Source organism: Salvelinus namaycush, chromosome 4, assembly GCF_016432855.1.
Source record: "Salvelinus namaycush isolate Seneca chromosome 4, SaNama_1.0, whole genome shotgun sequence".
Classification (NCBI taxonomy): domain Eukaryota; kingdom Metazoa; phylum Chordata; class Actinopteri; order Salmoniformes; family Salmonidae; genus Salvelinus; species Salvelinus namaycush.
In genome coordinates, this window is record NC_052310.1 from 3342376 (window position 1) to 3367703 (window position 25328).

At 46.0% G+C, this 25328-nt stretch overlaps 1 protein-coding gene across 1 annotated transcript in view; it reads right to left on the reverse strand.

Annotated features, from left to right (window-relative positions):
- Positions 1-4771, reverse strand: part of mcu (mitochondrial calcium uniporter) — a 156648-nt gene extending 151877 nt beyond the window's left edge. The window contains exon 1 of the mRNA XM_038990995.1: positions 4573-4771. Within this exon, the coding sequence (XP_038846923.1) occupies positions 4573-4689 (117 nt within the window). The 5' untranslated portion in view covers positions 4690-4771. The remainder of the gene's footprint in view (positions 1-4572) is intronic.
- Between the last annotated feature and the right edge of the window lie 20557 nt (positions 4772-25328).

Genomic DNA, 25328 nt, shown 5'->3' on the forward strand with positions numbered 1-25328 from the left:
ACACATCGATGGCCAGGCCAGACAACATGACACAGACAACGTTACACTAGCTAGGTCTGTGCTGTGACAGCCACACATCGATGGCCAGGCCAGACAACATGACACAGACAGCGTTACACTAGCTAGGTCTATGCTGTGACAGCCACACATCGATGGCCCAGCCAGACAACATGACACAGACAGCTTTACACTAGCTAGGTCTGTGGTGTGACAGCCACACATCGATGGCCCAGCCAGACAACATGACACAGACAGCTTTACACTAGCTAGGTCTGTGCTGTGACAGTCACACATCGATGGCCCAGCCAGACAACATGACACAGACAGCGTTACACTAGCTAGGTCTATGCTGTGACAGCCACACATCGATGGCCCAGCCAGACATGACACAGACAGCATTACACTAGCTAGGTCTGTGCTGTGACAGCCACACATCGATGGCCAGGCCAGACAACATGACAGGTAAACATCCTCATAAAGCTGACTGAAAAAACAGCTATGTGACATTACCATGTCTATGTCCCACATGAAGCTATATAGGGCACTATTGTGGACCAGGGCCCATAGGGGCACTAGTTTTAGAGGGGAGGAGAGTCTTTGAGCAGTATGGGGAAAGGTTTTCTAGTGCAGTAGTTCACAGCAGGAACAGAGAGCTTTAGTCTAGTAGTGTGAGGTACAGAGAGATGAAGGCTAGTAGTGTGAGGTACAGAGAGATGAAGGCTAGTAGTGTGAGGTACAGAGAGATGAGGGCTAGTAGTGTGAGGTACAGAGAGATGAAGGCTAGTAGTGTGAGGTACAGAGAGATGAAGGCTACTAGTGTGAGGTACAGAGAGATGAAGGCTACTAGTGTGAGTTACAGAGAGATGAAGGCTAGTAGTGTGAGGTACAGAGAGATGAAGGCTAGTAGTGTGAGGTACAGAGAGATGAAGGCTAGTAGTGTGAGGTACAGTGAGATGAAGGCTAGTAGTGTGAGGTACAGTGAGATGAAGGCTAGTAGTGTGATGTACAGAGAGATGAAGGCTAGTAGTGTGAGGTACAGTGAGATGAAGGCTAGTAGTGTGAGGTACAGAGAGATGAAGGCTAGTAGTGTGAGGTACAGAGAGATGAAGGCTACTAGTGTGAGGTACAGTGAGATGAAGGCTAGTAGTGTGAGGTACAGAGAGATGAAGGCTAGTAGTGTGAGGTACAGAGAGATGAAGGCTAGTAGTGTGAGGTACAGAGAGATGAAGGCTAGTAGTGTGAGGTACAGTGAGATGAAGGCTAGTAGTGTGAGGTACAGAGAGATGAAGGCTAGTAGTGTGAGGTACAGTGAGATGTAGGGACCAGCCAATAGTAACCTGACCTTAGATGAAGGGACCAGCCGATAGTAACCTGACCTTAGATGAAGGGAACAGCCAATAGTAATCTGACCTTAGATGAAGGGACCAGCCAATAGTAATCTGACCTTAGATGAAGGGACCAGCCAATAGTAACCTGACCTTAGATGAAGGGACCAGCCAATAGTAATCTGACCTTAGATGAAGGGACCAGCCAATAGTAATCTGACCTTAGATGAAGGGACCAGCCAATAGTAACCTGACCTTAGATGAAGGGACCAGCCAATAGTAATCTGACCTTAGATGAAGGGACCAGCCGATAGTAACCTGACCTTAGATGAAGGGACCAGCCAATAGTAACCTGACCTTAGATGAAGGGACCAGCCAATAGTAACCTGACCTTAGATGAAGGGACCAGCTAGCAGTGAGGCCATGGGCGTAGGTAGAGAGAGATGGCCTGTGGCACTCATTTTCCTGATCTCCTGTGTGTGTGTGTGTGTGTGTGTGTGTGTGTGTGTGTGTGTGTGTGTGTGTGTGTGTGTGCAAGATAGAAGCGCATACAGCGGTTTTTGAGATAATATAGAAATCCTGTATAAGGTCGACCCCTGGCCTAAGCTAGCCTATATCATCCACACATCTAAGCTTCAGTTCCTCTCCTCCCCTCTTCCTCCCTATGACTCTCCTGCCTCCCCTCTCTCTCTCCGCCTCCCCTCTCTCTCTGCCTCCCCTCTCTCTCTCTCCGCCTCTCTCTCTCTCCGCCTCTCTCTCTCTCCTCCTCCCTCCCCCTCCCCTCTCCTCTTCCTCCCCTCTCTCCTCCTCCCTCCGCCTCCCCTCTCTCTCCGCCTCCCCTCTCTCCGCCTCTCCTCCGCCTCCCCCCTCTCTCTCCGCCTTCCCCCTCTCTCTCCGCCTCCCTCTCTCTCTCTCCGCCTCCCTCTCTCTCTCTCCGCCTCCCTCTCTCTCTCTCCGCCTCCCTCTCTCTCTCTCCGCCTCCCCTCTCTCTCTCTCCGCCTCCCCTCTCTCTCTCTCCGCCTCCCCTCTCTCTCCGCCTCCCCTCTCTCTCATCCTCCCCTCTCTCTCTGCCTCTCCTCCGCCTCCCCTCTCTCTCCGCCTCCCCTCTCTCTCCGCCTCCCCTCTCTCTCCGCCTCCCCTCTCTCTCCGCCTCTCCTCTCTCTCCGCCTCTCCTCTCTCTCCGCCTCTCCTCTTCCTCCCCTCAGGCACAGCAGAGAATTCTAAACCACACAGCAACAGTCAAGCTCCTGGATTTCCCTCAACTCTCCACAGAGAAATATTGGACTCATGATGACTTCACTTCCTCATTCCACTGTATTTCTCTCTGTCTCCCTCTTTCTTCTCTTCTCTCCCTCATCTGGTTGTTACACACACTCACACACTAGGGGGAATTGATAATTACATCACCCAAGTATCGATTTCTAAAAAATAATAATAATAATAAATCATATATATATATATATTATTTTTTTTGTGTGCTAGGTAGTGTTAGCTAGCGCTGGTGGTCTGTACCGGCACCAAACCTCCAGTATTTTTCATCCTAGAGCTTGTTCTCCATCTTCTTTTTAAATAGTGATCCAACATGTTTTCACCACGTTTATTTCCCTGACTGACCAGAACCAACGTTCACATGCTCCCTCTCGTCTCTCTGCAGCAGACAACATAGGAAGCAATAAGTTCGGAACATTACATCTCAAAATCGAATCGCAATACAAATAGAATTGAGAAAAATCACAATACATATTATCGGCACCTTAGTGATAATATCGTGAGGTCCCTGGCAACTCCCAGCCCTACCACACACGCGCGACAGACACATTACACACAGGCACAGGCACAGACACAGGCACAGACACAGACACATTACACACACACACACACACACACACACACACTACACACACATTACACACAGACACATTACACACAGGCACAGACACATTACACACACACATTACACACACAGACACATTACACACACATTACACCCAGACACATTACACACAGGCACACACACATTACACACAGGCACATTACACACACAGTGGACTGGCTTGGATGTAATTACTGCACCATAGTGAAGTATGGACAAGACCTCGTAAACACAATTATATTTCTGCCAGTATGGAAGCATCCCAGTGCGACCTGTGTGTGTGCAGACATTACAATCACATTAATGTGTTTTTGTGGATTTAAATAAAGTATTTGAAATGTGTGTGTGTGTGTGTGTGTGTGTGTGTGTGTGTGTGTGTGTGTGTGTGTGTGTGTGTGTGTGTGTGTGTGTGTGTGTGTGTCTGCATGCTTTGTGTGTGTGTGTGTGTGAGAGAGAGCGAGAGACAGTGTTTTATTTATTTTATTCTTCACTGCCTGTAGTTCCCCTCACGCTTATATGGAGGCGCACGGCTCCACCGCTCACCACATGCCAAGGCGAGGAGTTCCATTCTGCCGCACTGTCACCCCGCTAGCCCACTACTGCAGAGGCGCACACACACCGCGTCTATACCGTTAACATACACGATACAGGCGCGGAGATGTGGGCGAACGAGTATTCGCGCTCATCAAATGACCAGGATAAACAACACCTTGGGCCAAAGTCTATCGGAAAATCTATAGAATGGCGAGCATTGGGTAAACCACGTCACTAGTGAACGATAAAAAGCGAGGTGTAGTCCATGTCCGTCGGTATCAAACCGGGGACGGTGCCCATATTAATGTACAGCTGTTGGCACTTCGTCAACATTGAAGTTGAGAGGTTTGAGCCCACTGTTGCGTTCAAGATGATCCCGTGCAAAAAACACACCCACAACGGGTCTAGCTAGATACAAACCGTTGATATAGTTAAGACGTATACAGAGAAAATAGCCACACTAAGCTTGGGACATTTTACATAAATGTACATTGCCATAGACGACGGGCCAGTGGTCGACAGAGTTTACCAGTACCTAAAACCTGCATTGCTACTGTCAAAAGCGCCTGCGGCCACAAGGTGATTGACTGACCCCGGTTTTTAACAGTTGTAGCAAAATACTTCGACAACTACTATTACAGCAAACCTTAACAGAGCTTAACTTCAACCAATATCAAGGAAGACACCGAAGAAAACTATTAATGACGCTAGTTAGCGTTACTTCCTTAGCAAGACCCGTCATCAAGCTACAGTCAGAACAGCCCACCGTCACTGCCTCATATCCTCGTTCGCTGCCCTGCCTTGTCCCACATCTCTCCGCACCCAGGTCCGACGACTTACCGGTCTTATATGCTGGTGGTGCCGCTGTGATGAGATAGCGAGTGCGGGGAGCCCGGTGGCCACAGCTCCGCTGCTCCTGGTCAAGATGAGTACTGTTCTACACACTTTCGCAGCCATCTCTGTAGTGAAAAATCCTCGCTGGGATGTCGAATGCTGCAGGCGGACCAAGAGAGAGACGGTGGCAGACGGGGAGGGGGAGTAGAGTAGGCGGACTGCGGGGCTGGGCTTGCGTTTCACACAACACACCCCGACGCGGCAAGGAATTTCAGAACAGAGGTGGGGTTGAACTCACCAAACAATAACTTTCCCTATAACTCAATGAAAGCCCTGATCGATTTATGAAGTGCCGTTTCATTTCTGTCATTCCATTCGATACGAAATAGCCGCGAAATGAAAATAATCATAACCTACAAAAGCACAATATTAAAGAAATGATTGCTGGTGTAAATCCACAGCGTTGCCAATTATGGACGATTCGACCAATCAGAGAATGCGGAACGGTCCATTCAAGAATACAGGAAGAGAAATCCAGCCACAAGCAGAGAGCCACTTCAAAGTCTGTAAACCAATTGTGTTGTTGTCAAACCGCACCTTTTGGATTCTGACCTTACCTGAGATATGAACCACCTTCACACAGCAGGCCGTTGCTATTAGCTAGACTGAGGCTGTTTGAGTATATAATTGCACTAGTAAAGTATATAATTGCACTAGTAAGTAGGCTACTGTGTACTTTCTCACTGAAGCCTAAAGGAAAACAGTGATAGAATGCTAACAGTTAGGTTACCAACAAGCAAAGCAGGAGTACAATATGTATTTATTCAAACAGGATTCTTCTCCCTTTGTCGTATTGTATTGCCTGATTTCATTTGGACTTGAGTTGCAATGGATGTGTAGAGGTCAACTTGGTCTCAGATCATTTCCAAATCTGTATGTAAATCCGAGGTACTCCTTTTCAGTATGATATGTTACGTTCCGTATGGTATGTATTAGTTTGTGGATGTCCATCATCCATTTCGTATGATATGTTACAAATTACAACGCAATGATATATGAATTTTCAAAACATTCAATAGGTTACGAATTTGCAAAACGTATGATATGTGACCAATTCCAATTTGTTGTGGCTAATGTTCGCAAGGCTGAGGGTAAGGAGTTAAGGTAAGGAGTTAAGGTAAGGAGTTAAGGTAAGGAGTTAAGGTAAGGAGTTAAGGTAAGGAGTTAAGGTTAGAATTAAGGATAGAGTTAAGGTTATAGTTAAGGTAAGGAGTTAAGGATAGAGTTAAGGTAAGGAGTTAAGGTAAGGAGTTAAGGTTATAGTTAAGGTAAGGAGTTAAGGATAGAGTTAAGGTTAGAGTTAAGGTAAGGAGTTAAGGTAAGGAGTTAAGGTAAGGAGTTAAGGATAGAGTTAAGGTAAGGAGTTAAGGTAAGGAGTTAAGGTTATAGTTAAGGTAAGGAGGTAAGGTAAGGAGTTAAGGTAAGGAGTTAAGGTAAGGAGTTAAGGTAAGGAGTTAAGGTTAGAGTTAAGGTTAGAGTTAAGGTAAGGAGTTAAGGTAAGGAGTTAAGGTAAGGAGTTAAGGATAGAGTTAAGGTAAGGAGTTAAGGATAGAGTTAAGGTAAGGAGTTAAGGTTAAGGTAAGGAGTTAAGGATAGAGTTAAGGTAAGGAGTTAAGGTTAGAGTTAAGGTAAGGAGTTAAGGTTAGAGTTAAGGTAAGGAGTTAAGGTAAGGAGTTAAGGTAAGGAGTTAAGGTTAGAGTTAAGGTAAGGAGTTAAGGATAGAGTTAAGGTAAGGAGTTAAGGTAAGGAGTTAAGGATAGAGTTAAGGTAAGGAGTTAAGGTAAGGAGTTAAGGTAAGGAGTTAAGGTTAGAGTTAAGGTTAGAGTTAAGGTTAGAGTTAAGGTAAGGAGTTAAGGTTAGAGTTAAGGTAAGGAGTTAAGGATAGAGTTAAGGTAAGGAGTTAAGGATAGAGTTAAGGTAAGGAGTTAAGGTTAGAGTTAAGGTAAGGAGTTAAGGTTAGAGTTAAGGTAAGGAGTTAAGGTAAGGAGTTAAGGTTAGAGTTAAGGTTAGAGTTAAGGTTAGAGTTAAGGTAAGGAGTTAAGGTAAGGAGTTAAGGTAAGGAGTTAAGGTAAGGAGTTAAGGTAAGGAGTTAAGGTAAGGAGTTAAGGTAAGGAGTTAAGGTAAGGAGTTAAGGTTAGAGTTAAGGTAAGGAGTTAAGGTAAGGAGTTAAGGTTAGAGTTAAGGTAAGGAGTTAAGGTTAGAGTTAAGGTTAGAGTTAAGGTTAGAGTTAAGGATAGAGTTAAGGTTAGAGTTAAGGTTAGAGTTAAGGTAAGGAGTTAAGGTAAGGAGTTAAGGTAAGGAGTTAAGGTTAGAGTTAAGGTTAGAGTTAAGGTAAGGAGTTAAGGTAAGGAGTTAAGGTTAGAGTTAAGGTAAGGAGTTAAGGTTAGAGTTAAGGTAAGGAGTTAAGGATAGAGTTAAGGTTAGAGTTAAGGATAGAGTTAAGGTAAGGAGTTAAGGTAAGGAGTTAAGGATAGAGTTAAGGTAAGGAGTTAAGGTAAGGAGTTAAGGATAGAGTTAAGGTAAGGAGTTAAGGGAAAAGGGTTAGCTTACATGCAAAATAGTTGCAAAGTTTCTAAAAAGTAGTAAGTAGTTTTAAAATTCTAAAGTTGTCAGTTGATGAAATTCAAATACGCAACCTTTGGGTTGCTAGACGTTCCTGTTAGACGTCCACCCGTCCACCCCTACCAACCACCTGTCCACCCCTACCAACCACCCGTCCACCCCTACCAACCACCCGTCCACCCCTACCAACCACCCGTCCACCCCTACCAACCACCCGTCCACCCCTACCAACCACCCGTCCACCCCTACCAACCACCCGTCCACCACTACCAACCACCCGTCCACCCCTACCAACCACCCGTCCACCCCTACCAACCACCCGTCCACCCCTACCAACCACCCGTCCACCCCTACCAACCACCCGTCCACCCCTGCCAACCACCCGTCCACCCCTACCAACCACCCATCCACCCCTACCAATCACCCATCCACCCCTACCAACCAACCATCCACCCCTACCAACCACCCATCCACCCCTACCAACCACCCATCCACCCCTACCCATCCACCCCTACCAACCACCCATCCACCCCTACCAACCACCCAACCACCCGTCCACCCCTACCAACCACCCGTCCACCCCTACCAACCACCCGTCCACCCCTACCAACCACCCATCCACCCCTACCAACCACCCATCCACCCCTACCAACCACCCATTTTCAGAAATGTGCTAAATGTCGAAAGAGGTTACAGAAGACGGAAATTAGAAAAAGTTTCCCACTTTTTCTGAATTCACCCAATATATTGCCCCTGACTCTCAAAACCAGCACTACACACACACACAGAGATAGCAGATATTATATATAGACATGGGACGTGGGTCTTCTATCTGAAGTATGTCCCTTTATACTTTCCAAAGTGTCACCAAACATCTTATGAATCTTACAGTGTAATCAAGCTGCTGTTTTACCCCTAGCTAAGCCACCTAGTCCATTAGGCTGCTACTTTGTGCGTCCCAAATGGCACCCTATTCCCTACATAGTGCACTACTTTTGGCTCTGGTCGAAGTGCATAATGTAGGGAATATGGTGCCATTTGGGACAGAGTTTGGATCTATTTTTAGCTCTTCAATCTCTCCCCATCTCCTCTTTCTCTCCATCTCTTTCTCTCTCTCCCCATCTCCCCTCTCTCTCCCCATTTCTCTCTCTCTCCCCATCTCCCCTCTCTCTCCCCCCATTTCTCTCTCTCCTCATCTCCCCTCTCTCTCTCTCTCTCCACTTCTCTCTCTCTCTCTCTCCACATCTTTCATTCTCTCTCCCCATCTCTCTCTCTCCCCATCTCCTCTCTCTCTCCCCATTTCTCTCTCTCTCCCCATTTCTCTCTCTCTCCCCATTTCCCCTCGCTCTCTCTCCCCATTTCTCTCTCTCCTCATCTCCCCTCTCTCTCTCTCCACTTCTCTCTCTCTCTTCACATCTTTCATTCTCTCTCCCCATCTCTTCCTCTCCCCATCTCCTCTCTCTCTCTCCCCATCTCCTGTTTATCTCTCTCCCCATCTCCTCTCTCTCTCTCTCCCCATCTCCTCTCTCTCTCCCCATCTCCTCTATCTCTTTCTCCACATCTCCTCTCTCCATCTCCCCTCTCTCTCTCTCCCCCATTTCTCTCTCTCCCCCCATCTTTCTCTCTCTCTCTCCCCATCTCTCTCTCTCTCCCCATCTCCTCTCTTTCTCTCCCCATCTCCTCTCTCTCTCTCCCCATCTCCTCTCTCTCCCTCTTGCTCTCTCTCTCCCCATCTCCTTTCTCTCTCTCCCCATCTCCTCTCTCTCTTCCCCATCTCCTCTCTCTCTTTCTGCCCTATCTGTCTCCTATCACTCTCCTCTCCCTCCTATCTGTCGCAAAACAGTGCTGGACGGGACCGCAGTGGAGAAGGGGAAAAGCTTCAAGTTCCTAGACGTATACATCACTGACAATCTGAAATGGTCCACCCATACATACAGTGTGGTGAAGAAGGTGCAAAGTGTGTCTTCAACCTCATGCGGCTGAAGACCCTCACAAACCTTATACAGATGCACCATTGAGAGCATCCTGTCGGGCTACATCACCGCCTGGTACAACAACTGCACCGCCTGCAACCACATGGCTCTCCAGAGGGTGGTGCGGTTTGCCCAACCCATCACCGAGGGCACAGCGCCTGCCCTCCTGGACATCTACAGCACCCAATGTCACAGGAAGGTCAAACAGATCATCAACCACCCGAGCCACGGCCTGTTCACCCCGTTACCATCCAGAAGGCGAGGTCAGTACAGGTGCATCAAAGCTGCGACCGAGAGACTGAAAAACAGCTTCTATCTCAAGACCATCAGACTGTTAAATAGCCATCGCTAGCCATCCTCCACCCAGTACCCGGCCCTGAACTTAGTCACTGTTACTAGCCGGCTACCACCCGGTTAATCAACCCTGCACCTTAGAGGCTGCTGCCCTATGTACATAGACATGGAATCACTGGTCACTTTAATAATGTTAACATACTGTTTTACTAATTTCATATATATATATATATATACTGTATTCTACTGTATTCTAGTCAATGCCACTCCAACATTGCTCGTCCTAATATTTATATATTTATTAATTCCATTCTTTTACTTTTAGAGTTGTGTGTATTGTTGTGAATTGTTAGATACTACTGCACTGTTGGAGCTAGGAACACAAGCATTTCGCTAAACCCGCAATAACATCTGCTAAATAAATGATGTGACCCGTTTGATTTGATTTGATTTGACGGATCGACATCTAAGTGAATTGATGTATATTTTCCATACAAACGCCTGAGTACTTCCTCTTTGTCAGATGAAACGTTGCTTTATGAATATGGATTGTTCACACAGTAACTCCAAAACAATATGCACGTTTTTTTCCTTATTTTTTTCCCCCTGATGTGTTATAACTTTTTATAAAGGATTCATAATTCGTTATATCCGATACATTTCCAAACAAGCAGAGATTTTCTAGTACAAAAATGGTGAGGCGACCTATAGTGAACTACTTTTGACCACTATGGGCCCTAGTAAAAAGTAATGCACTTTGGGAAGTGGGTACCAGTTGAGACCTTGACCTTGACACTGCAGGCAATGACTGATGAAGCACATCCTTAATGGAATATAATGTCATTATATTGTCAACACAGCCACATTCACAGAGCCACGCCTGTGTAGGAGGACTAAGCTCTGTGAGAAATGGAACCCTATTTCCTATAATGTGGACTACTTTGACCAGGGTCCATAGTGTGTAGGGTTCTGTTTAGAATGTGAGTGTGTAGGGTTCTGTTTAGAATGTGAGTGTGTAGGGTTCCGTTTAGAATGCCAGCGCGTAGGGTTCCGTTTAGAATGCCAGCGTGTAGGGTTCCGTTTAGAATGCCAGCGTGTAGGGTTCCGTTTAGAATGCCAGCGTGTAGGGTTCCATTTAGAATGCCAGCGTGTAGGGTTCCGTTTAGAATGCCAGCGTGTAGGGTTCCGTTTAGAATGCCAGCGTGTAGGGTTCCATTTAGAATGCCAGCGTGTAGGGTTCCATTTAGAATGCGAGCGTGTAGGGTTCCGTTTAGAATGCCAGCGTGTAGGGTTCCGTTTAGAATGCCAGCGTGTAGGGTTCCGTTTAGAATGCCAGCGTGTAGGGTTCCGTTTAGAATGCCAGCGTGTAGGGTTCCATTTAGAATGCGAGCGTGTAGGGTTCCATTTAGAATGCCAGCGTGTAGGGTTCCGTTTAGAATGCCAGCGTGTAGGGTTCCATTTAGAATGCCAGCGTGTAGGGTTCCGTTTAGAATGCGAGCGTGTAGGGTTCCATTTAGAATGCGAGCGTGTAGGGTTCCATTTAGAATGCCAGCGTGTAGGGTTCCATTTAGAATGCCAGCGTGTAGGGTTCCATTTAGAATGCCAGCGTGTAGGGTTCCGTTTAGAATGCCAGCGTGTAGGGTTCCGTTTAGAATGCCAGCGTGTAGGGTTCCGTTTAGAATGCCAGCGTGTAGGGTTCCATTTAGAATGCCAGCGTGTAGGGTTCCATTTAGAATGCCAGCGTGTAGGGTTCCGTTTAGAATGCCAGCGTGTAGGGTTCCGTTTAGAATGCCAGCGTGTAGGGTTCCGTTTAGAATGCGAGCGTGTAGGGTTCCATTTAGAATGCGAGCGTGTAGGGTTCCGTTTAGAATGCCAGCGTGTAGGGTTCCATTTAGAATGCCAGCGCGTAGGGTTCCGTTTAGAATGCCAGCGTGTAGGGTTCCGTTTAGAATGCCAGTGCGTAGGGTTCCGTTTAGAATGCCAGCGTGTAGGGTTCCGCTTGGATTTATTTTTAATTTTTTTTCTGAACCTTTATTTAACTAGGCAAGTCAGTTAAGAACAAATTCTTATTTACAATGACGGCCTACCAAAAGGCCTCCTGGGGGGCGGGGATTAAAATAAAAATAAATGTAATAAAAATATAGGACATAACACACATCACAACAAGAGAGACAACACTACATAAAGAGAGACCTAAGACAACAACGTAGCATGGCAGGAACACATGACAACACAGCATGGTAACAACACAACATGACAACAACATGGTAGCAACACAACATGGCAGCAGCACAACATGGCAGCAGCACAAAACATGGTAACAGCACAAAACAGGGTACAAACATTATTAGGCACAGACAACAGCACAAAGGGCAAGAAGGTAGAGACAACAATACATCACGCAAAGCAGCCACAACTGTCAGTAAGTGTCCATGATTGAGTCTTCGCTAGCTGCAGCGAACTGAAAAGAGGAGCGACCCAGGGATGTGTGTGCTTTGGGGACCTTTAACAGAATGTGACAGGCAGAACAGGTGTTGTATGTGGAGGATGAGGGCTGCAGTAGATATCTCAGATAGGGGGGAGTGAGGTCAAAGAGGGTTTAATAAATAAGCATCAACCAGTGGGTCTTGCTCCGGGTATACAGAGATGACCAGTTTACAGAGGAGTATAGAGCGTAGTGATGTGTCCTGTAAGGAGCATTGGTGGCAAATCTGATGGCCGAATGGTAAAGAACATCTAGCCGCTCGAGAGCACCCTTACCTGCCGATCTATAAATTACGTCTCTATAATCTAGCATGGGTAGGATGGTCATCTGAATCAGGGTTAATTTGGCAGCTGGGGTGAAAGAGGAGTGATTACGATAGAGGAAACCAAGTCTAGATATAACTTTAGCCTGCAGCTTTGATATGTGCTGAGAGAAGGACAGTGTACCATCTAGCCATACTCCCAAGTACTTGTATGAGGTGACTACCTCAAGCTCTAAACCCTCAGAGGTAGTAATCACACCGGTGGGGAGAGGGGCATTCTTCTTACCAAACCACATGACCTTTGTTTTGGAGGTGTTCAGAACAAGGTTCAGGGCAGAGAAAGCTTGATGGACACTAAGAGAACTTTGTGTAGAGTGTTTAACACAAAACCCGGGGAAGGGCCAGCTGAGTATAAGACTGTATCATCTGCATATAAATGGATGAGAGAGCTTCCTACTGCCTGAGCTATGTTGTTGACTGCGAGTGTGTAGGATTCCGTTTAGAATGCGGGTACAGAACCCTTGATTTCATACGATAAACGCTAGATTCCAAAGTGCGTTGCTTGATTACCAACGAGGGTGTGGAATGACTTTGGCCATGTTTGTTCCTTTACTTCTTCCTAGTACATATCCATAAGTGATTGGATAGGTGTAAGCAAGGTTACCAAGGTTACCATCCTATTTCATTCACCAATACAGATCTCTGACTACTTTAGGGAAGGTAGGAAGGACTGTAGGTAGGTAGGTAGGTAGAAAGGAAGGAAGGAAGGAAGGAAGGTAGGTAGGTAGGAAGGAAGGAAGGAAGGAATGGTTTCTGAAGTATCAGAAAAGGGTCTTTAAAAATAATGTTGTAGCTGGTGTCTGTTGATAGCTGGTATCTGTTGATAGCTGGTATCTGTTGATAGCTGGTATCTGCTGATAGCTGGTATCTGCTGATAGCTGGTATCTGTTGATAGCTGGTGTCTGTTGATAGCTGGTGTCTGTTGATAGCTGGTGTCTGTTGATAGCTGGTATCTGTTGATAGCTGGTATCTGTTGATAGCTGGTATCTGTTGATAGCTGGTGTCTGTTGATAGCTGGTATCTGTTGATAGCTGGTATCTGTTGATAGCTGGTATCTGTTGATAGCTGGTATCTGTTGATAGCTGTATCTGTTGATAGCTGGTATCTGTTGATAGCTGGTATCTGTTGATAGCTGGTATCTGTTGATAGCTGTATCTGTTGATAGCTGGTATCTGTTGATAGCTGGTATCTGTTGATAGCTGGTATCTGTTGATAGCTGGTATCTGCTGATAGCTGGTATCTGTTGATAGCTGGTGTCTGTTGATAGCTGGTGTCTGTTGATAGCTGGTGTCTGTTGATAGCTGGTATCTGTTGATAGCTGGTATCTGTTGATAGCTGGTATCTGTTGATAGCTGGTATCTGTTGATAGCTGGTATCTGTTGATAGCTGGTATCTGTTGATAGCTGGTATCTGCTGATAGCTGGTATCTGTTGATAGCTGGTATCTGTTGATAGCTGGTATCTGCTGATAGCTGGTATCTGTTGATAGCTAGTATCTATTGATAGCTGGTATCTGCTGATAGCTGGTATCTGTTGATAACTGGTATCTGTTGATAGCTGGTATCTGTTGATAGCTGGTATCTGTTGATAGCTGGTATCTGCTGATAGCTGGTATCTGCTGATAGCTGGTATCTGCTGATAGCTGGTATCTGTTGATAGCTAGTATCTATTGATAGCTGGTATCTATTGATAGCTGGTATCTGTTGATAACTGGTATCTGTTGATAGCTGGTATCTGTTGATTGCTGGTATCTGCTGATAGCTGTATCTGTTGATAGCTGGTATCTGTTGATAGCTGGTATCTGTTGATAGCTGGTATTTGTTGATAACTGGTATCTGCTGATAGCTGGTATCTGTTGATAGCTGGTATCTGTTGATAGCTGTTATCTGTTGATAGCTGTTATCTGTTGATAGCTGTTATCTGTTGATAGCTGTTATCTGTTGATAGCTGGTATCTGTTGATAGCTGGTATCTGTTGATAGCTGGTATCTGCTGATAGCTGGTATCTGGTATCTGTTGTGGTTACTCACCTCTGTGACCTCCTTGTCCCCCAGGCTTTGTTCCAAACGGCACCCTAATCCTTACTTAGGGCTCTGGTCGAAAGTAGTGCACTATATAGGGAATAGGGTCCAATTTGGGAAGCAGAGTCCCTCGCCTGGTGCGGTGCACCGTACCGTCTGGTGATGCAATTTAAATGCAAATGTGTTGTTAGGCTGAGAGGGAGTCTGAGACAGGGACCATGCTGCCTAGATCCCAGCTCCAAGGCCTCTGTAGCCTGGTGTTAGTCCCTGGGGTGAAGCCCAATGTGCAGCCGGCTTCGCCTGGGTCCCTGGGAGTGAGTGTTGATGGCAGAGCACCTAAATAGTACATTAAACAGAGACTGTAAAGAGACGTTGCTGACGCATGCCAGATCTGACGACGGCTGGATAGGTATTTTACATATCAGCTAACAGCATGCAATGTCTGAGCAGGGGAACACAACCTCTTTTCTTCTAGGCAGAACCTTTAACTCCTTCAAAACAGCTCTAGTTTGTGCTCCTGAAGTGAATCCATATGAGCCAAGCCAATGGTAGAACAGCGGTCAGATGACCTAAACAGAACCTTGATAAGACAACCATAGAGTAACCATGGGAACCTTGATAAGACAACCATAGAGTAACCATGGGAACCTTGATAAGACAACCGTAGAGTAACCATGGGAACCTTAATAAGACAACCATAGAGTAACCATGGGAACCTTGATAAGACAACCATAGAGTAACCATGGGAACCTTGATAAGACAACCATAGAGTAACCATGGGAACCTTGATAAGACAACCATAGAGTAACCATGGGAACCTTGATAAGACAACCGTAGAGTAACCATGGGAACCTTAATAAGACAACCATAGAGTAACCATGGGAACCTTAATAAGAGAACCATAGAGTAACCATGGGAACCTTGATAAGACAACCGTAGAGTAACCAAGGGAACCTTAATAAGGCAACCATAGAGTAACCAAGGGAACCTTAATAAGACAACCATAGAGTAACCATGGGAACCTTAATAAGACAACCATAGAGTAACCATGGGGACCTTGATAAGGCAACCATAGAGTAGCCATGGGAACCTTGATAAGCCAACCATAGAGTAACCATGGGAACCTTAATAAGACAACCATAGAGTAACCATGGGAACCTTGATAAGACAACCGGGTTTTAAGTTTTGTAGCTATGCTATTGGTTCCGTTGCATCAGGCAAGCTCAATCAAGCCCAGCTATAGTATTTGAAATGATTTCATATTTTAACCCAGGTCTGTTTATAACTATGTGATGTGTGGGAGAAGGTAGGGAATAGTATTTTAACCCAGGTCTGTATATAACTATGTGATGTGTGGGGGAAGGTAGTGAATAGTATTTTAACCCAGGTCTGTTTATAACTATGTGATGTGTGGGAGAAGGTAGTGAATAGTATTTTAACCCAGGTCTGTTTATAACTATGTGATGTGTGGGGGAAGGTAGTGAATAGTATTTTAACCCAGGTCTGTTTATAACTATGTGATGTGTGGGAGAAGGTAGTGAATAGTATTTTAACCCAGGTCTGTTTATAACTATGTGATGTGTGGGGGAAGGGAGGGAATAACAGTTGTTCACTATTTGTTCCTTCAGGTCCCATGACCTCTCCCTGCCTATTAGAAGACAGCCTTGGAGATTTGGACTGTCGCCTGTTTGCTGAGTAAAGAATCTATGAACTTCATTCCATAACAACCAGGGAACAGTTTGAAATGTCCTGTGTGTGTGTGTGTGTGTGTGTGTGTGTGTGTGTGTGTGTGTGTGTGTGTGTGTGTGTGTGCGTGCGTGCGTGCGTGCGTGCGTGCGTGCGTGCGTGCGTGCGTGCGTGCGTGCGTGCGTGCGTGCGTGCGTGCGTGCGTGTGTTAGACAACTCTTGAAGCACTTCTGTTGTTGCCTTGGGTTACTTGACTACATATTGCTGTGTTCCTAACAAATACCAGCTCTGCAACAAATGCTGTGTCAATAGACATGGGACATGGTATATCTCTATGGCTGAGAGAGAGAGATAATTCATAGGGAGGTCTCATATCTCTACTCTCTGGCACCCTGTTTCTACAGCCAGAGGCCCAATGTCAGCCCTGGATAATGCAGAGAGAGGGGAGTCCACATTACACAGAGAGAGGGGAGTCCACATTACACAGAGAGAGGGGAGTCCACATTACACAGAGAGAGGGGAGTCCACATTACACAGAGAGAGGGGAGTCCACAGTACACAGAGAGAGAGGAGTCTACAGTACACAGAGAGAGGGGAGTTCACATTACACAGAGAGAGAGGAGTCCACAGTACACAGAGAGATGGGAGTCTACAGTACACAGAGAGAGAGGAGTACAGTACACAGAGAGAGAGGGGAGTCCACAGTACACAGAGAGAAAGGAGTCTACAGTACACAGAGAGAGAGGAGTCCACAGTACACAGAGAGAGAGGAGGGGCTGGTGACACACCCCGTGTCGTAGAAACGTCTATCAGTACCTGATGAATGAGGCCACTCCCAGGGCTGGTCACAGATACACAAACACACACACCCTACTTAGCCCACACTAAACATTTCTTCAGGGTTGGGCAGTCAGAAATGGGAGTGTATAGTTGCACACTTTTATTGTGGTAATGTGATCCAAACCTGTGCAGAGGTAATGACACATATAAGACACACACACACACACACACACACACACACACACACACACACACACACACACACACACACACACACACACACACACACACACACACACGATCTGTGACATGAAACCTGTTTACCCCTTCGCTGGTCCTGTGTGGGTGTTTACCTGATCCACCTTGCTCATCTCAACAGACACAAGCTTCTATTACAGGTGTGAATCCCCAATAGCATCCTATTCCCTATGTAGTGCACTACTTTTGATAAGGGCCCATAGTAGGCCAACATAGGCTCTGGTCAAAAGTAGTGCAGCGGTCTAAAAGGCACTGCATCTCAGTGCTTGAAGCGTCACTACATAACCTGGTTTGATTCCAGGCTGTATCACATCCGGCCGTGATTGGGAGTCCCTTAGGGTGGCGCATAATTGGCCCAGCGTCGTCCGGGTTTGGCCGTCATCGTAAAATAAGAATATGTTCTTAACTGACTTGCCTAGTTTTAAACAAAGGTTAAATAAAATAATAAAACACAATATGTAGGGAATAGGATGCAGACTCAGTGTTAGTTTATATCCCATTATATCACATCCCAGTTCAGGTTCGACTTGTTTGGTTCAGGCATTAAAGGCTCTCCAAAGACGTCATTTACAGCATAGGAATACGGACACACAATAAGAATATAAATACATGTTGTAAAACATTCTATTAACCGTACCAATAGAAAATGTATTCAAACAGCTCCGTTGGATATAAAGGTCAGCAGGCAAGTCTACATTATGAACAGCAGGTTAGTCTACATTATGAACAGCAGGCCAGTCTACATTATGGAGAGCAGCAGGCCAGTCTACATTATGGACAGCAGCAGGTTAGTCTACATTATGGACAGCAGCAGGCCAGTCTACATTATGGACAGCAGCAGGCCAGTCTACATTATGGACAGCAGCAGGCCAGTCTACATTATGGACAGCAGCAGGCCAGTCTACATTACGAACAGCAGCAGGTTAGTCTACATTATGGACAGCAGCAGGCCAGTCTACATTATGAACAGCAGCAGGCAAGTCTACATTATGGAGAGTAGCAGGCCAGTCTACATTATGGACAGCAGCAGGCCAGTCTACATTATGGACAGCAGCAGGCTAGTCTACATTATGGACAGCAGCAGGCCAGTCTACATTATGGACAGCAGCAGGTTAGTCTACATTATGGACAGCAGCAGGTTAGTCTACATTATGAACAGCAGGCCAGTCTACATTATGGACAGCAGCAGGCCAGTCTACATTATGAACAGCAAGCCAGTCTACATTATGAACAGCAGGCCAGTCTACATTATGAACAGCAGGCCAGTCTACATTATGGACAGCAGCAGGTTAGTCTACATTATGAACAGCAGCAGGTTAGTCTACATTATGGACAACAGCAGGCCAGTCTACATTATGAACAGCAGGTTAGTCTACATTATGGACAGCAGCAGGTTAGTCTACATTATGGACAGCAGCAGGCCAGTCTACATTATGGACAGCAGCAGGCCAGTCTACATTATGAACAGCAGGTTAGTCTACATTATGGACAGCAGCAGGTTAGTCTACATTATGGACAGCAGCAGGCCAGTCTACATTATGGACAGCAGCAGGTTAGTCTACATTATGGAGAGCAGCAGGCCAGTCTACATTATGGACAACAGCAGGCCAGTCTACATTATGAACAGCAGGTTAGTCTACATTATGGACAGCAGCAGGTTAGTCTACATTATGAACAGCAGGTTAGTCTACATTATGGACAGCAGCAGGCCAGTCTACATTATGAACAGCAGGATAGTCTACATTATGAACAGCAGCAGGTTAGTCTACATTATGGACAGCAGGTTAGTCTACATTATGGACAGCAGCAGGTTAGTCTACATTATGAACAGCAGGTTAGTCTACATTATGGACAGCAGCAGGCCAGTCTACATTATGGACAGCAGCAGGTTAGTCTACATTATGAACAGCAGCAGGTTAGTCTACATTATGGAGAGCAGCAGGCCAGTCTACATTATGAACAGCAGGTTAGTCTACATTATGGACAGCAGCAGGTTAGTCTACATTATGAACAGCAGCAGGTTAGTCTACATTATGGACAGCAGCAGGCCAGTCTACATTCTGGACAGCAGCAGGCCAGTCTACATTATGGACAGCAGCAGGTTAGTCTACATTATGCACAGCAGCAGGCCAGTCTACATTATGAACAGCAGCAGGCCAGTCTACATTATGGACAGCAGCAGGTTAGTCTACATTATGGACAGCAGCAGGCCAGTCTACATTATGGACAGCAGCAGGCCAGTCTACATTATGGACAGCAGCAGGCCAGTCTACATTATGGAGAGCAGCAGGCCAGTCTACATTATGGACAGCAGCAGGCCAGTCTACATTATGGACAGCAGCAGGCCAGTCTACATTATGGACAGCAGCAGGCCAGTCTACATTATGGACAGCAGCAGGTTAGTCTACATTATGGACAGCAGCAGGCCAGTCTACATTATGGACAGCAGCAGGCCAGTCTACATTATGGACAGCAGCAGGCCAGTCTACATTATGGAGAGCAGCAGGCCAGTCTACATTATGAACAGCAGCAGGCCAGTCTACATTATGGACAGCAGCAGGCCAGTCTACATTATGGAGAGCAGCAGGCCAGTCTACATTATGGACAGCAGCAGGCCAGTCTACATTATGGACAGCAGCAGGCCAGTCTACATTATGGACAGCAGCAGGCCAGTCTACATTATGGACAGCAGCAGGTTAGTCTACATTATGGACAGCAGCAGGCCAGTCTACATTATGGACAGCACTAGCCAGTCTACATTATGGACAGCAGCAGGCCAGTCTACATTATGAACAGCAGCAGGCCAGTCTACATTATGGACAGCAGCAGGTTAGTCTACATTATGGACAGCAGCAGGCCAGTCTACATTATGGACAGCACTAGCCAGTCTACATTATGGACAGCAGCAGGCCAGTCTACATTATGGACAGCAGCAGGTTAGTCTACATTATGGACAGCAGCAGGTTAGTCTACATTATGGACAGCAGCAGGCCAGTCTACATTATGGACAGCAGCAGGCCAGTCTACATTATGGACAGCAGCAGGCCAGTCTACATTATGGACAGCAGCAGGCCAGTCTACATTATGGACAGCAGCAGGCCAATCTACATTATGGACAGCAGCAGGCCAGTCTACATTATGGACAGCAGCAGGCCAGTCTACATTATGGACAGCAGCAGGCCAGTCTACATTATGGAGAGTAGCAGGCCAGTCTACATTATGGACAGCAGCAGGCCAGTCTACATTCTGGACAGCAGCAGGCCAGTCTACATTATGGACAGCAGCAGGCCAGTCTACATTATGGACAGCAGCAGGCCAGTCTACTCTATGAATATCTGAAGAAGCGTTTGTGGGCTTATCTTATCTCCTGTTCCGCCTTTACATTTCACAATGGCTACCTTGTGTGTGTGTGTGCGTGTGCGTGTGTGTGTGTGTGTGTGTGTGTGTGTGTGTGTGTGTGTGTGTGTGTGTGTGTGTGTGTGCGTGCGCGTGCGTGCGTGCTTAGGTGCATGTGCGTGCCTATATTCTATGCTGAACAGTCCAGCCCAACCCGGGGGATCTGGCAGGCATTAGGACATAGGCAGCCCTCCACAGCCCCAACCTAGTGAGCTATGTGTGACATTACAGTAATGAAGTAGGCCTTGTTAACAAAGTGACTCTTTAAGTCACAAATGGCACCCTATTTCCTCCAGGAAGTATTCACTTGGCTTTTTCCACATTCTGTTGTGTTACAGCCAGAAATGTTTGTTACTGACTGGCCTACACACAGTACCCCATAATGTAAAAGTGGAAATTGAATTTTTGAATTTTTTTCATGAAAAGATGAAATGTCTTGAGTCAGTAAGTATTCAACCCCTTTGTTATGGCAAGTCTAAATAAGTTCAGGAGTACAAATTTGCAAAACAAGTCACGTAATAAACTGCATGGACTCACTCTGTGTGCAATACTAGTGTTGAACATAAGTGTAATTTAAACACAGATTTTACCACAAAGACCAGGAAGGTTTTCCAATGCCTCTCAAAGAAGGGCAGCTATTGGTAGATGGGTAAAAAAAAAAAAAAAGCAGACATTGAATATTCCTTTGAGCATGATGAAGTTATTCATTACACTTTGGATGGTGTATCAATACATCCAGTCAATACAAAGATACAGGCATCCTTCCTAACTCAGTTGCCGGAGAGGAAGGAAACCACTCAGGGATTTCACCATGAGGCCAATGGTGACTTTAAAACAGTTACAGAGTTTAATGGCTGTGATAGGAGAAAACTGAGGATGGATCAACAACATTGTAGTTACTCCACAATACTAACCTAAATGACAGAGTGAAAAGAAGGAAGCTTGTAAAGAATGAAAATATTCCATAACATGCATCCTGTTTTCATCAAGGCACTAAAGTAATACTGCAAAAACTGTTGCAAAGCAATTCATTTTTTGTTCTGAATACGAAGTGTTATGTTTTGGGCAAATCCAATACAACACATTACTGAGTACCACTCTCCATATTTTCAAGCATAGCGGTGGCTGCATCATGTTATGGGTATGCTTGTAATAATTAAGGACTGGGGAATTTTTCAGGATAAAAAATAAACAGAATGGAGCTAAGCACAGACAACATCCAAGAGGAAAACCTGCTTCAGTCTGCTTTCCACCTGACACTGGGTGGTGAATTCACCTTTCAGCAGGAAATTAACCTAAAACACAAGACCAAATCTACACTGCAGTTGCTTACCAAGAAGACAGTGAATGTTCCTGAGTGGAGGAGTTAGTTTTGACTTTAATCTACTTTAAGAAATCTATGGCCTGAAAATGGTTCTCTAGCAATGACCGTAAATCCATCTGACAGAGCATGAAGAATTTTGAAAAGAATAATGGGCAAAGGTTGCACAATCCAGGTGTGGAAAGCTCTTAGAGCCTTACCCAGAAAGACTCACAGCTCTTAGAGACTTACCCAGAAAGACTCACAGCTCTTAGAGCCTTACCCAGAAAGACTCACAGCTCTTAGAGACTTACCCAGAAAGACTCACAGCTCTTAGAGCCTTACCCAGAAAGACTCACAGCTCTTAGAGACTTACCCAGAAAGACTCACAGCTCTTAGAGACTTACCCAGAAAGACTCACAGCTCTTAGAGCCTTACCCAGAAAGACTCACAGCTCTTAGAGCCTTACCCAGAAAGACTCACAGCTCTTAGAGCCTTACCCAGAAAGACTCACAGCTCTTAGAGCCTTACCCAGAAAGACTCACAGCTCTTAGAGCCTTACCCAGAAAGACTCACAGCTCTTAGAGACTTACCCAGAAAGACTCAAAGCTCTTAGAGCCTTACCCAGAAAGACTCAAAGCTCTTAGAGCCTTACCCAGAAAGACTCAAAGCTCTTAGAGCCTTACCCAGAAAGACTCACAGCTCTTAGAGACTTACCCAGAAAGACTCACAGCTCTTAGAGACTTACCCAGAAAGACTCAAAGCTCTTAGAGACTTACCCAGAAAGACTCACAGCTCTTAGAGACTTACCCAGAAAGACTCACAGCTCTTAGAGACTTACCCAGAAAGACTCACAGCTCTTAGAGACTTACCCAGAAAGACTCACAGCTCTTAGAGACTTACCCAGAAAGACTCACAGCTCTTAGAGACTTACCCAGAAAGACTCACAGCTCTTAGAGCCTTACCCAGAAAGACTCACAGCTCTTAGAGCCTTACCCAGAAAGACTCACAGCTCTTAGAGACTTACCCAGAAAGACTCACAGCTCTTAGAGCCTTACCCAGAAAGACTCACAGCTCTTAGAGACTTACCCAGAAAGACTCACAGCTCTTAGAGACTTACCTAGAAAGACTCACAGCTCTTAGAGCCTTACCCAGAAAGACTCACAGCTCTTAGAGACTTACCCAGAAAGACTCACAGCTCTTAGAGACTTAACCAGAAAGACTCACAGCTCTTAGAGCCTTACCCAGAAAGACTCACAGCTCTTAGAGCCTTACCCAGAAAGACTCACAGCTCTTAGAGCCTTACCCAGAAAGACTCAAAGCTCTTAGAGACTTACCCAGAAAGACTCACAGCTCTTAGAGACTTACCCAGAAAGACTCACAGCTCTTAGAGCCTTACCCAGAAAGACTCACAGCTCTTAGAGCCTTACCCAGAAAGACTCACAGCTCTTAGAGACTTACCCAGAAAGACTCACAGCTCTTAGAGACTTACCCAGAAAGACTCACAGCTCTTAGAGCCTTACCCAGAAAGACTCACAGCTCTTAGAGCCTTACCCAGAAAGACTCACAGCTCTTAGAGCCTTACCCAGAAAGACTCACAGCTCTTAGAGCCTTACCCAGAAAGACTCACAGCTCTTAGAGCCTTACCCAGAAAGACTCACAGCTCTTAGAGACTTACCCAGAAAGACTCAAAGCTCTTAGAGCCTTACCCAGAAAGACTCAAAGCTCTTAGAGCCTTACCCAGAAAGACTCAAAGCTCTTAGAGCCTTACCCAGAAAGACTCACAGCTCTTAGAGACTTACCCAGAAAGACTCACAGCTCTTAGAGACTTACCCAGGAAGACTCAAAGCTCTTAGAGCCTTACCCAGAAAGACTCACAGCTCTTAGAGACTTACCCAGAAAGACTCACAGCTCTTAGAGCCTTACCCAGAAAGACTCACAGCTCTTAGAGACTTACCCAGAAAGACTCACAGCTCTTAGAGCCTTACCCAGAAAGACTCACAGCTCTTAGAGACTTACCCAGAAAGACTCACAGCTCTTAGAGCCTTACCCAGAAAGACTCACAGCTGTAATCGCTGCCAAAGGTGCTTCTTCAAAGTATTGACTCAGGGGTGTGAATACTTACAGTGTGTCAATGACATTTTTCTGTATTTAATTTGCAATAAATTAGCAAACATTTCTAAAAACATATTTTCACTGTCGTTATGGGCTATTGTGTGTAGATGGGTAAGAAAAATACATTTAAATACATTTTTGAATTCAGGCTTTAACACGACAAAATGTGTAAAAAGTCAAGGTGTGTGAGTACTTTCTGAAGGCAGCATTACGTTTGACCAGGTCCTGTGGGGAATACAGTACAGTAGGGGTTAGGGTGGGGTTTGGGATACAGTACAGTAGGGGTTAGGGTGAGGTTTGGGACACAGTACAGTAGGGATTCGGGTGGGGTTTGGGATACAGTACAGTAGGGGTTAGGGTGAGGTTTGGGACACAGACTCTATGCCTAAACGCCTCACTTGAGTCAGCTACTCAGATCATGGCTGCCCCTTAAAACCACAGCAGTGGGAACCTGCGGAGGACATGCAGTCAATATGACACACACACGCGCGCACGCACGCACGCACGCACGCACGCACGCACGCACGCACGCACGCACGCACGCACGCACGCACGCACGCACGCACGCACGCACGCGCACACACACACACACAACATTAATGTTCAGCTATGAGGAGGCATTACTAGACAGTAACTGTTCCTAGAAGTTGTACATGGTCTTATTAGACAACGTAGGTAAACCAAGATCCCTGTCTGCATAGGTCAACTCCCATAACACTGTTATTCTTGAGGGTGCCTCAGCACCGATGAGCCCCTCCCTGGAGCCGCACATGGAAAGCGCTAGAACATACCAGTACTGTAATGGCCTTACCGAACCTGCTATGCCTGTCCTTCCTGTCACAGGTGTTGGACTAAAGGGACAGACAGACAGACAGACGGACGGACGGACGGACGGACGGACGGGCGGGCGGGCGGGCGGGCAGGCAGGCAGGCAGGCAGGCAGGCAGGCAGGCAGGCAGACGAGGAATAGGGGGAGTGATAGATAGAGGTTGTGAAATAGGAATTAACCTTCTATCCCCGTCCTTCTTTTCCTGTCTCCATGGTTGGGTTAACTGTCTCCCTATTCAGACTTGCCATGATTAAAGGCGACCTAGCTACCAGGAACCGGTCATTGTCTCCATGGTTGGGTTAACTATCTCCCTATTCAGACTTGCCATGATAAAAGGCGACCTAGCTACCAGGAACCGGTCATTGTCTCCATGGTTGGGTTAACCATCTCCCTATTCAGACTTGCCATGATAAAAGGCGACCTGGCTACCAGCAACCGGTCACTGTCAATGTCTCCATGGTTGGGTTAACTATCTCCCTATTCAGACTTGCCACCGGTGCGTCAATCTAAGTTACATAACAGAAACATCCCCATCAAAATCTGTCTGTTTAAGCTAGAGATATCAGATTTTTTGCGTTGGATGTGTCTCAAGCCACCGCATCCGCCAGTGTCGCATTTCCGCATCTGCGGTAAAATGTGGCAGAGCTAGAGTGGTGTTTGTCAGACCGTGAGACAACCCAGAA